The sequence below is a fragment of the Pezoporus wallicus genome, unplaced genomic scaffold, assembly GCF_028554395.1.
Source record: "Pezoporus wallicus isolate ANWC-B61680 ecotype Strahan unplaced genomic scaffold, APGP_CSIRO_Pwel_v1 contig_6428, whole genome shotgun sequence".
Lineage (NCBI taxonomy): Eukaryota > Metazoa > Chordata > Aves > Psittaciformes > Psittacidae > Pezoporus > Pezoporus wallicus.
The window spans coordinates 2,566,179-2,578,769 of record NW_026639269.1 but is presented as its reverse complement, the minus strand read 5'-3'; the positions used below and the strand labels follow the sequence as shown (position 1 = coordinate 2,578,769).

The window sequence follows — 12,591 nt, the reverse complement described above, 5'->3', positions numbered from 1 at the left end:
GGGTGGGGGAGAGGACACAAGCCCCAATTCCTTCATGACCATTCTCAGGTGCTTCACTGTTTCTAACACATGAACACTAGTGCACCCTTTCTCAAACACTGGCATGCTGTTCCAGGCTTATCTTCAGCAAGCCTGGTTTTATCCCTTTCCCCCCTTCAAGTCTAGTTTAAAGCTCTTCCAATGAGCCCTGTGGACTCCTGTGCAAAGATCCTTTTCCCTCTTTGTGTCAGGTGAACCGCACCTTCCCCATCTGTCTCCAGCAGACTTGGTGTCATGTAGACCAACCCATGCTTTGCCACCAAGCAGAGGTGGTCCTCAACCTGGACACACCTCCAACAGGTCTGCTTACTGTTGCCATGTAATACCAGTGTAAGAGTGGGGCACAGCTGGCATCTGGCTTCTGGGTGGCAGCATGTTCTCACTGGAGCTCTACCTGGGCAGCTCCATCCATCATGGTGGGTGCAGAGCTTAGAAAAGCCAGGGTTTTCTGTTGGATCCTTATATGTCTGCTCTTGGGCTTTGATTACAGGCTGATCCACTTTGATCAGAGATGAGTTCACAAAAGATCTCAGTTCAGAAGGTAAATTCTGAATATCCCCAAGACACGTGGGCAGACATGACTGAAGCTTGCGCTATGTAAGCTTGTGCAACCCCACACCTCAACCTGGGGAGAGAAACGAGTAGGGAAGGGGAGGGTTACTAAATCACATACATCCCCTTACTACTGGCTACAGAATATGCATGGGGGCACCAGCCCCCCTCATGCTAATGATGAAAATGGGTAAAAAGAAATGCAGAAGACTTGGTACTAAAAGGAGAACAAGCAAGTGAGTGTATGACTCTGAAGCTTTGTAATTAAAATACTCAGGTGAATTGTTATCTAGTAAGTGCCTAATGTTAAATGAATTAAAAAAAAAAAAAAAAAGAGATATGGGAACAGAAGCTCATTTAATTTAATTTTGACCCCCAACCCCTGCATTTCTTCTGTTCAGTGGCCCAAGATGTCACACTGCTGGGCTATTCAGGATCTTGGCATTTAAGATATGGTCACTGAGAGCAGATGGTAAGGTTTGAAATGTCCTTTGACCAAGCAAGAGCTATCTCTTAGTCCTGTTCTCTGCAGCTGCAGATGAGTAAAGGGGAAACGTAGATAAACTCTTCTGTTTTTCTTACTGTATGTGCAAGACAGTTGACCTTTAACAAACAGAAGTGTCTCTCCACTGACTGTATCAGGCAATCACCTCTGGTGTCTGAAACAATCCTTTAAGGACAGGCAACTATTTTTATCAATTTCAATGCCTAACTCAAAATAGACTTCCTGAGTCCAGATCAGGATTCTTACCATTCTGTGAACCAGATTAAACCTATAAAAGCAGTAGAGCTTACCCAAGTATTTATATTTTCTGCTTTTTTTTTATAAATAATGACTTTGGCAAAGTATTTTTCATCACACCTGGAGTTTAAAAATACACTTGATTTAAAAGCTTTTTAAGAAGATTGCAGTTCTCATTCAAAGGCCAGTGGGCAGAATGAAAAGGCTGTCATTTACTTCAAAAAATCTTTGAATTAGATTTTGTGTTTTGAGGACTTCTAGGGTAAAAAGATGAAAGAGATACTTGCTAAGCTTAGGCTAAGTAGCTAATATTCATTTTCTATACTGTAAAAGCCTAAACAAAGTTACAAAGTTTTAAAACACATTTTTAAAAGTCTGTTATCTGGTCTCCTCAACTGAGAATGATGTTCTGATGAATGTGCTTCTTAACTTCTCTCTGTTGTACTTCATTAAAATATTCATACCTCAAACAGCTGTAAAAAAACATAAATCCTTAATTCTGCTCTAGGATCACATATTTTCTACTATCCACATGCCCTACAAAACCTTTGCTGCCTTATTTGTAAAAAATGAACTATTTTCAGTCGTTTAATAGTGGAAGAGAGCTTGTTTCTAGAATTTGAATGCTGGAGAGAAGAGCAAGAATGAGGTAAACAGCTATTCGGTGTCTGTCTTTTCACAGTAGCACAATAGCTAATTCCTAGGGCCTCTGACCTTTTAGTGTCCTGTAACATAGTACTTGCATTAATCTGTTGCTTATCTGTCACCTACCACATCTGATATTTCCAGCCTCTGCTTTCAATTATCAGTCATTAGGGGCAGCACTGAGTAATTTCAGAAGAAAACGCCTGGAACCTTTGACCTGTTTTTGTCAGATAACCACAAGTGTTCACTGTAGATAAACTATCATTTCATTATATTCAAGATGTAAATGACTGTCGTTTGTAGTGTATCAGCTTACTGTAACCTTTATCACCTTGAAGTGTTTAAAACTGACTAGTTTACTTAGTGCTCATACAAAGAATTCAAACAGTGAAATTCAGTGAGATTAGTGTAAATGGTCCCTGATAGTTATGTGTGGTCTGTTAAGACCCTCTGTTTTGCCTTGGCAAACCGTTTAGTAGTTAAACTATGACATTAAGTTGATTACTGAGGCTTCACTATTTGTGAATCCATTTGGATCCTGGGATCTTGCGCTGTAAAATCAGCTTATTACGGCATATCTTTAGTTTGTTCCCTGGTTTGCCAAAGAAGCTTTCACTTTCTCTATGTGTCACCACATACCAACCTCTTCAGGAAAAGCAAAGCACACGTCAGTGGGGAGCTAATCACTAATGAAAGAGCATGACTGATAGTACTTCATGCACTATGACCTAAACATATTGCCAGCACTTTTTTTTGTGCATTGTATTTTTCTCCAGAAGACAAGCACTTTCATCAATAAAAAATAGTGCATGAAATTTTTTCTTGATTTAAAACAGCTCCTTTTCCAAAGCATGTTTTTGAGGTAGACTTGTCTTCATTCTTAGAGTTGGGCTTAGTGTTACTACAACATGAATATTTCATCAGTTTGCCACATTGGTGGAAAATATAATTCTTTCCCATTTTACACACTGGTGCTTGTTATATTCCCTTGAGCCACGATTTGTCTGATGTAACCACAGTGCTGCATATATTAGTTTCAGGTGGTATAAAGAACAACATTTTAGAAAGATGATGCTGAGAATCCTGATCAACGAGAACAAATGAAGAGTATTCTTTTTTTACCTAAAAAAAATTATATTCCTCCAATGACTGAAGAAGGATTTCCAGATTTTTCTGGTCTACCAGTTTTTAGATGCTGTGATCAGTCCTATAGAGATGAATTTTGGCAGATGAACTGGGCAAAGCTGGAATGACATGAGAACACTCTGGAAGAACTGAATCCTTAAAAATCTTATCCTGTATTTTTTTGGCTGCTAGTGTTAAAAAGTTCTTGTAGGGGAAATAAAAATATTTGAGGCATGGTGCCCCTTATACTTCATACCCTTTCAGCAGGACAAAGGACCTGAGACATATCCTGCTGAGCATTCACAGTTTTCCCTGACAAGGCATTTATTAGATGCAGAAGTGATCAAGACTTGTGTAGTATTTGTGTATCAAAATACTCAAAATCATGAAATAACATTTCTCTTTTATAACTTGGCTATCATTCTAGCCATTAGTCATTACTGTAACATCACCATCACTGCTTTTTTTTAACAGTCTACTTTATAATGTAAGATCTTAACTTGTCTGCATTTATAAGAATTGATTTTATGTTTTTTACATTGGCAGACAGGAATTTGCAGTTAAAGATTCTGGCTTCACTGTAGAGAGTGGGACTTCCCTGTTCAGTTTATTGTGGTGATTAGTGCCTGTTTCCTACAACCCTTCATTTCTGCAGGCTGTTGCCACTCCCAAGTCCTAGCCTGCCTGTAAATTCTGTCTTGCCCAAGGGAATTTTGAACTATTGTCCCTTTCAAATGGCAGTGCTGTCTCTTCCTTGGGGATACACAGAAACACAGATAAGTACTATCTGTTTGAGCTGTAATAATTAATTTTGGGCCCATCAGGAAGCAACTATTAGTATTCTTTCAGCAGTTGTGAGTAGTCCTGAGAGAACCCCACCAATGCTATCACAAAGCATGGTAGAGATTTCTATCCAAACTATAACAGACATGGAGAAAACTGCTGGTTCCAAACTAATGTTACTAATTAGAATGTACTTGTAAGAAACTAGACAAAAGAATACCTCAAACCCAAATAAAAATTAAACAGGCTGAGAGTACTGGCATTTAAACCTTTTATTCAGCATCTAATTCTCCAAAGCTTACTCATAGTGAATAATGCTTAGTTACCCATGAATGTTGGTAAATAGTTGTTGAATAAATACTAGCCAAAGCTGTCAGAAGGGGTTGCTTTTAAAGGTCTGCTTTTAATAGATTTTTTTCATTTGAAGATTATTGACCTATCTGCTCCATGTTAGCTTTAAAATGCTCAGTTACAACCTTAGAAACTTGCAGCAGACTCTTTGTACCAGAAAAAATCCTCCCTGGTTCAGTGCATTTGCATATGCTAATCTCTGCCAAGTTCTCTCCAAAATGAAAGGTTTTACATGGGCATTAAAAAAAAAAAAAGAAAAAGAAAAAGAAAAAGAAAACAACCCCCAAACCTCAAGACAGATCTCCATATATATGTCACAGTTTAGAACTGAGCAGGGGAGCTGCTAAATAGACTGTATCCTGTTTCTCTTCAGTAGCAGCCCATTCATCTTCAGGTACAGAGCAGCCAGTTTACATGCTTCTGCCTCTTTTCTGCTATACTTTTTCTACATAGTGTAGGATGGCAAACCCATGTAAGCTAAATACACACTTGAGCCAAATAAACCTCACAGTTAGCAGACAATTTTCCTTTTGTCAGCCAGGAGAAAATTCATTTTCGCTGAAGATAAAGTGGTCTTATATATTTCTTTTTTTTGGTTCTTAAAGGCAGCATAGATTTGTAATTTTTTTTAAAATGTATGATAGTGAAAGCAAGGATAGTTCACATTTTTGAAAGGGTGAAAGGGAATTACACTGTAACTGACTAGCTACATGGCCACAGGTGACTGAAATAGTAAGTACTGCTCTGAAAATAATGTAAATACTCTTCCTTCAATAGCTTTCACTTTATTATGTCTGTAACTGTACAAGCTCAACTGGCAAGCTCAAAATGTATTTTTTTTCTTTTAATGCATTTTTAGTTTGTAAGACCGCATACACATTATAATACACGTGTGCAAATACATGTATATAGTCATACGCACAAGCACATACACACTGTGTATGTAGACAAAATTGCTTGTACACATATACATGAACATATAAGTATAAATATACACATATACTGTAATAGCATACATGTTTTCTTATTTATACATGTAATATTTAGTAATTTAAATATGTGCTTTCTCAGAACTGGCATTGTTCTCTCAGATTTGCAGACTGTTTATGGAATAAAATGAGCAGGGCTTATAGGAGGGAGCATGTAGGGGAGCTGGGTGCAGTCATACACATTTAGCTGGTCACCCAAAATGAACCCCAGCTTGGAGTGTTCTGCGCTTTGTCCACCATTAATAAAATAAAACAGCTATTGGACAAGGCAGGAGGAACTTCTCCAGAATTGAGAATTTCTTCTCACAGAGCACAGCTTCTTCATCGGTCAGTGATATGTTACACTGTGGCAGTGGAAACCATTGATCATTTTCCTTTCTACATCCGTAAAATCTGAAGTAGTAATCCTGTAAAATGGGGTTACTAATCAACCAGTACTGTGGCATCTAGTTTCCCTTGCCACATCAAAACACATATTCACTTGCACAAGTCCCCCAGTGAAGGGCCAGAACTGCAGCAGGCGGTGGAATTAGCCCCAGATCAGCTGTAAACTTAAATAATTAATTTATGGAAGTTTAATAAACAAAATAAACTAAAATCCCCTGTTTATTTCTCCTTAAAATTCTGTGCAATTGTGAACTAAGCAATGACTAGGTTAACTTTTCTATTTTAAACAGTGGCAGTGGCAGAAGCAGTGGGAGCTACATCTGCCCATCCACAGCAGGTTTGAGGGGACTTCTCAAGGCAGGAGTGTGCTCCCTTTGCTGCTGGGGTGCTGCAACCCCTCAGCCCTGACTCATGGCTCCTTCTGACCACTGGCAAGATGACGCTTATGCCATTAGAGTACAACATGTGTTAATTTATATGATGTAACTGCTTCTTATATATGTGATTATCCTAGTACAATATAGTACCACCTCAGAATTTATTACATTAAGTGGAGATGAGCAGCATTCCTCTCATCTGCCTGGTTATTAGCAGCAATTAGTGTTTTCCAGTCATTCATGGCTCTGACATTACTACTGCTGTGCTTATGACTACACTGAAGTCCTTAACCATTTCACAGCTTTTAGCTTGTCCATATTTCTAGTTATTTTACAACATGCCCCCTTTCTCCTTTTTTTGATATTCTTTCCACTCCAGCTTCTGGAATTTATATAAAAGCCACTGAGGGTTTTTTTTTCTTTTGAACTGAAGAAAATGGGCTTGTGGAATTTCCTTTAACTGGAAGTATGTCTGGGCTTGGGGTTTTATTATTTGCACAGTTTTTATGTTGTCCTGTTTGTTTACTCTGAAGCACAGGGAATGCTCCATTAATCATGGGAAATGGGCATTTGCTTCACCTCTTTAATTTACGTTCAACTCTTTTTCTCACAGTTGAAAGTGACAAGGACTTCTCCCACCAGCGAAGGCACTACAAAGAATTTCGCTTTGACCTTACTCAGATCCCGCACGGAGAGGCAGTGACAGCAGCCGAATTCCGGATATATAAAGATCGAAGCAACAGCCGCTTTGAGAATGAAACCATTCAGATTAGTATATATCAGATCATCAAAGAGTATCCAAACAGGTAAACCTCTTGGCATGAACATATCACATGTTGAATAGCATCTCATGTTTCTATCTTAACTAGGGAGATGATAACTGATCATAAGTGTACCCTCAACAAAGCATCATTGCTATCAATGTGGCTTGTGCAGCATTAATTCCTAAGCAACGACAACAAATACTGAGCAAGAATAAAACTTATCTTCAATGTAATTTATTCCAGGTTTATGGAGAGTTACAGTCCAATCTCACCAAATAATCTACCCATGAACAGGGGGGTTGAGGGTTCACGTTCTCAGTGGTAGAGTCATATGCACAATTTAAGCTTTTGGATTTGGGAAATGCACTATTTGCTGGCACTGAGCAAATAATGTATTTGTATTTTAAGGTACTATTAGCCAAGATTCACTTAGCTCCTTAAATGCATACAGATTATTCAATTTTGTTTACTTTTGGAGGAGTATGGCTTTTTTGCATGTGCTTTAATATTTTGAAGAATGTAATTAAAAGATAAAAGCCATGACTAACTTTAAGATGACATATGCATACTTCACACATGCTGCTCACCATCACTGAGAATTGAAATAAATCATAGAATTGTTTAGATTGGAAAAGATGTTTAACATCGTTGAGTCCAACCATAAACTTAACACTGCGAAGTCCACCACTAAACCATGACCCTAAGAGCCACATATGATATTACAGATGAGGAAATCTCTGAATCTGAGTTTGCAGAACTCTGTGTGTGATGTATTTCCACTACTCTACAAGACCTGAGTGAACGCCTAGATTTTGCTAGGCAAAATAACAAAATACCTGGAAATTTCCATTGAAAACTAGTAGCAATTCCAAGATACTTCTTAAAAAAGCTACATGCACCCAAAATTTGTGTTTTGAAATTAGATTAGCTTATGTTTTTTCTCAGAAAAGTGTGGGGGGAAGGTTTTGTTTTGAAATAAACAAAAACTCTCCCTCATGTTGGAACAGATAAAACATTTCTATCCTAGGCATGTTTAACAAAAGCAAAGCAAATGGCAGTCTAAACTTTCAGAGTATTCTGGAGAAAAAAAAGAAAAGCCCATCACCAGTTAGCTTGAAGGCTGTGCCAGAGTTCAAATATCTTTTCTTCCCACAGAAAGGTGAGCTTGTATCTTCAGGTGAGACCTCTGAACATCAAGTATTAAAATATTTATGGCAATAAACAGGGAGTCATTTTATATCAGTGGAGTGGAACCAATAGGAGGGAAAGCACTCTCCTTCCAGAATACTTTCTGTGCTCTTGGTAAATTTAGGGATGAAGATAACTGTGGGATATTTTAATCTCTGTCTTCAGCTTGCAAAAATTCTTTTGATATAAGTTCTAAAAGAAACTTCTTGGAGGAAGGAACTAAGCAAGAAGGAATAAACCATATCTTTTTAAAGAACACAGAGCAAGGCCGGGGTGATGAAAGCTCTTCACCTGAAAATTTAGACTTTTTTAAAGCACTAATGGGATAAGTTCATTTTTCTAACACATTTGATGTATTTTTCCCCCCCTTTTTTTTTTTAATGTTTCACACTAGGTGGTTTCTATTATCTGTCAGAGAAAGCATACCCGTTTACTACTCTGAAGCAAGATCACAATTTAATATTATCTCACTTGTTAAAATGACAGCTGTCCCTGAGAAACCATTAAAATGCTCTTGATTTCTTTCAGTACATAAACATAAATTTAAAAATGTTTTATATTTTCATTTATAAACATAAAAGACCCATGTCTTCTAGTGGAAGCATGATGCTAGATAGGGGGACATGCCATTCATTTGATTTCACCAGTAGAACTACAGAAGCGTCAGATATAAACAAACTGTTTCCCTCCTGTTGTTGAGTTTGAGAGTCTCTCTCGTATATGGAGTATATAGAGGCAAATGTCTTAGTGGAACAGGATGGGAGACCATAAGCTCTTCACAGTTCAAATTAGAAACAAATTATGTGTTGTAATGTGTTCACTGTTGCATTTCAGGCTATTTAAGGCATAATGCCTTACTTTTTTATTATGTGTTGTAGGCTATTTTTTAAATAGAAATATTTTTTAAAATTAGAGCCAAAATTTGCAGCTGTTTTTTATTTTAAGTGTGATCATTTCATTTTCACAGAATAAAGGAGAATTTTAAAATGAAAAACATCACAAAATATGAATATGAATATGAATAACACCAGCTAATCAGGGAAACCTGACCTCAGGGATCAGGTTTTCACCCCATGTTTGTATCAATTATGAATTTAATATTTTTTCCCTGACAAATAGTTTGAATTTCTTTAGCAAATTGCAGTTCTGTGGGCTAAAGCATGAACATTGGAGAAATTTTCTTTATTCTACTATGTGTTCTCAAGAATCGGTTCTAGTTTTTTTTTAGGTACTCACAACTAATTTTTGTTTCATTTGCTGAGTCAATAGGCAAGAACCATCTGCCTCTTTTAGTCTGTTGCCTTAGCTAGGTCACTATGTTTCTAGGAAGGTAGACAACAAGCTTGACATATCAATGACAAAGACACTGCAGTGTGAGTTTCTGCTACAGTACAAAGTAATAAAGTCACATTAAGAAGAGATCCACAGAGGAAACTTGTCCTTTATAGAGGTTTCTGGACTGCATCATTAGTAGTGTGTCGTCCTGATTTGGCATATGAGACACTGTGCATCCTGACTTTTGAGAACATTTTGTATCCATCCCAGCAAAAGCTAGACCTGAAAGGATCTATATGGGAAAACAATTCTGTATCCTAGGAAGAAATAAGACAAATGTGAAATTATAACACTGTGATACTATACTATCTTATATTCCAAACAATTTTGCAGTTTTTTATTAAATCTACTAATAGATACACAAAATATTTATAAATAAGCATTTTAAAAACTGTCACATTCAGAATTAAACTTTTCAGCTTTAAAGTTCTGATAAAACTGCTTATTAGAGAAAAAAGTTGGCATTTAAGACTCCAGAGAGTACTATTTATGAGCTTGCGGTACGTTGTTAATTTGTTCAGTGCTAGCATAGCAGGTCAGGCTCCTTTGAATTGTAAGACTGTTTTCATGTTAGCTCCAGAGGGAGAACATATGTTTTCTTCTCGTGTGGTCATTAGCACAGTTCTACTAGAATGGAAGTGGTAAGAGCCCACCAAAAGATTATCCTTTAACAGAAGGAAAAAGGCAACTTGAAAGAAAGCCCTTTCAATTTTCTTAAAAGTCAAACCAAAAAAAACCCAACTCTGTTATATTTTCTGAGCTCCGTAACCCAATTCTACAGCTACTTCTCACATGTAAGTAAACATGGGCTTGTCGTAGCTCATTTGGTTTTATGTACCTGAGTGTTGAACAACCACAGTTTTAAGAGCTACATGAGAAGTTTCTTTCAGTGTCAGACCTTCTAGGTGCATTTACAGTGTTTAGTCTAGCTAAGACAGTAACTTCCTACAATTGTTGTGATTAAGCAGCATAAAAATACAGTGACAGGACCATCGTAAATTAAAACACACTTTTTAGATGCAAAACTTATTATTCCTGTCTTACCTCTTTAAGCATACATTCATTCTCTCTGTAAGGTAATAATACTATTCTGAGGTCTGTATAGTCCAAGTCTGTCTTTAGTTGACATGGACAATCAAAATTTTGAATATAATATTTTTTCTTGTATATTATTGTTTTGATTATTATTTATGGCAGAAAAGAAATAGGTTTCTATAACTCTAGATTTAGGTTTAAAAAGCTAAATGTTGAAAACAGTTTTTAATAATTCATGCTGCTTTGTAGAAACATGTAAACTGAAACTGATGAGAGTTAAATACCTTGGGTTTAGTGCCGTCATTGTAGTAAATTATTTGTACTACAGATGTGGTTCTGGAACCAATTGTGTCAGGAGATATGTGAAAACAGAACAAATAAATGATCCATGCTAAACATTTAGTAACACGATTATACTCACTCCCCTGAGCAGTCCTTCTGAATTAGTGGAATATTTCATGCGAATAAATTTCAGAATATACTGGGGAACTGAGGGTTAAAATGTAATAATTGCATTATTGAATAGGTATAAAATTTCTACTTTGTTACAGAGACTTATTTTCTAAACATCTGTACTAACATGAAACTGTCTGAACTGTAATCTATTCAAGTTTTGTCATAGCTGCTGTCATATGTTATTAATAACAGATTTCTGTTTTAGCAATGCTATGACTTTGAATTTTAGCTGAAAATGGAACATGACTTTGACATCTTTTACACTGAATGGCTTATAGAAGTTAATCATCCTGAGACATTCTAATGCTGAAAGATCAATGCTTTGTACACAGCCTCAATTAATACTTTTTGTATTTATATCAGGAAGCTGGGTTTTTCATATTTTCCAGAGCTGTAGTTTTTACATGCTGAGACTCATTTCAGAAAGGCCTCTCATGGGAAATACCTGTATTTTATTAACAATTACATGTTAGCCACAGCACATGCTGTACTGTGTAGTGAGGGTATGTCATAGAATCTTAGAACCAGAGAATATTTTAGGTTGAAAAAGACCTTTAAGCTTACTGAGCATGTCAAAGGATTATTCGTTTGGACTCCAGGAAGTTATTGTCAGCAAGGAAATTAAGGACAAAAAATAATAATATTTGAAAACCTTAACTCTATTTTCTTTAACTTAGGGATGCAGACTTGTTCCTGTTAGATACAAGAAAGGCTCAAGCTTCTGATGTGGGCTGGTTTGTGTTTGACATTACTGTGACCAGCAATCACTGGGTGATTAATCCACAGAACAATCTGGGCTTGCAACTCTGCGCTGAAACTGGGGACGGTAAGATCGTAACTGTAGATCGTAAAGCTGTATGTGCTCTTGTCATCTCTTCCTAGAAATCTCTTATGGATGGGTGTTTTTTCTAACCTGTCTGAGTGACAATTTACTGAGAATTTATAAGCAAAGAACACAAGTCTTATCCTGCCGTAGCTATAGTCTGCAAACTTTCTATTACTCTTAATTCTGTACAGTGTGGCAATTCTAAAGCTAACTGAATCAAATTAAATTAAATGAAATTTTGGATAATATCTCCTACATAAAAAAATGAAGTTCTATTTTAATGTTCTTCCGCTGGTGATTCAGGAAATTCAGGAGATTTGCAGAATTTTTGTTTTAGAAAGTTTCAAATAACTTTCTGGGCTGAATCACAGACAAAGCTGTAAAAAAACCTCGGGACAGTTCAGGAGGGATCTCACGGCCAGTGGTACTGTTGTTGGAGAAAGATTAACAATGGAGTAATGGGAGAATTGGTTAGCTATAATTTGGGAGAAAAAAAAATTCTAATTTTCTTATCTTGAAATGGGTTAAAAGTTTGAAATCTTGAAGATTTTAATTGGCTGAAAATTAGAAAGAACACTGTCAGAACTGAAGTCAGCTGTGTGTTTTTTAGTACAAATTTACTGAGCTACTACATTATTTACAGTTATGCTCTCCAGTAAAAAGTGAAAATGCATCTCAATGCAAAATAATATTTTTAGAAGAAATGTTCTTTACTTAGACTTCTTTAGAAAGTAATAAAAAGAGACTTATATACTGTTTTTTATGTGATGGTTTACTTAATCCATACTACTTTACAAGCAAACTTTCAGATTTAGCTCTTTCTTGTCAAAAAGCTTTTTATGTCAAAGGTCAAGGGATCTATGATGCTAGTTAATTTAAACCTTAGCTGACATAATGTTAATGAGTAGCAGAAGAAACCCTGGTGTAAGGATTAATATTTTTTTCTTCTTTCTTTGTTCTGGCTACATTTTCTCATTGTTTTTGATCTGAATTCTCC

The 12,591-nt window shown here is 36.4% G+C and overlaps 1 protein-coding gene across 3 annotated transcripts in view; it reads left to right on the top strand.

Moving 5' to 3' along the window:
• Positions 1-12,591, top strand: part of BMP5 (bone morphogenetic protein 5) — a 55,945-nt gene that overhangs the window by 19,392 nt on the left and 23,962 nt on the right. For all 3 annotated transcript variants that reach the window (XM_057414079.1, XM_057414078.1, XM_057414080.1), the window contains 2 exons: positions 6,604-6,796; positions 11,446-11,594. In XM_057414079.1, the coding sequence (XP_057270062.1) occupies positions 6,604-6,796; positions 11,446-11,594 (342 nt within the window). The remainder of the gene's footprint in view (positions 1-6,603; positions 6,797-11,445; positions 11,595-12,591) is intronic.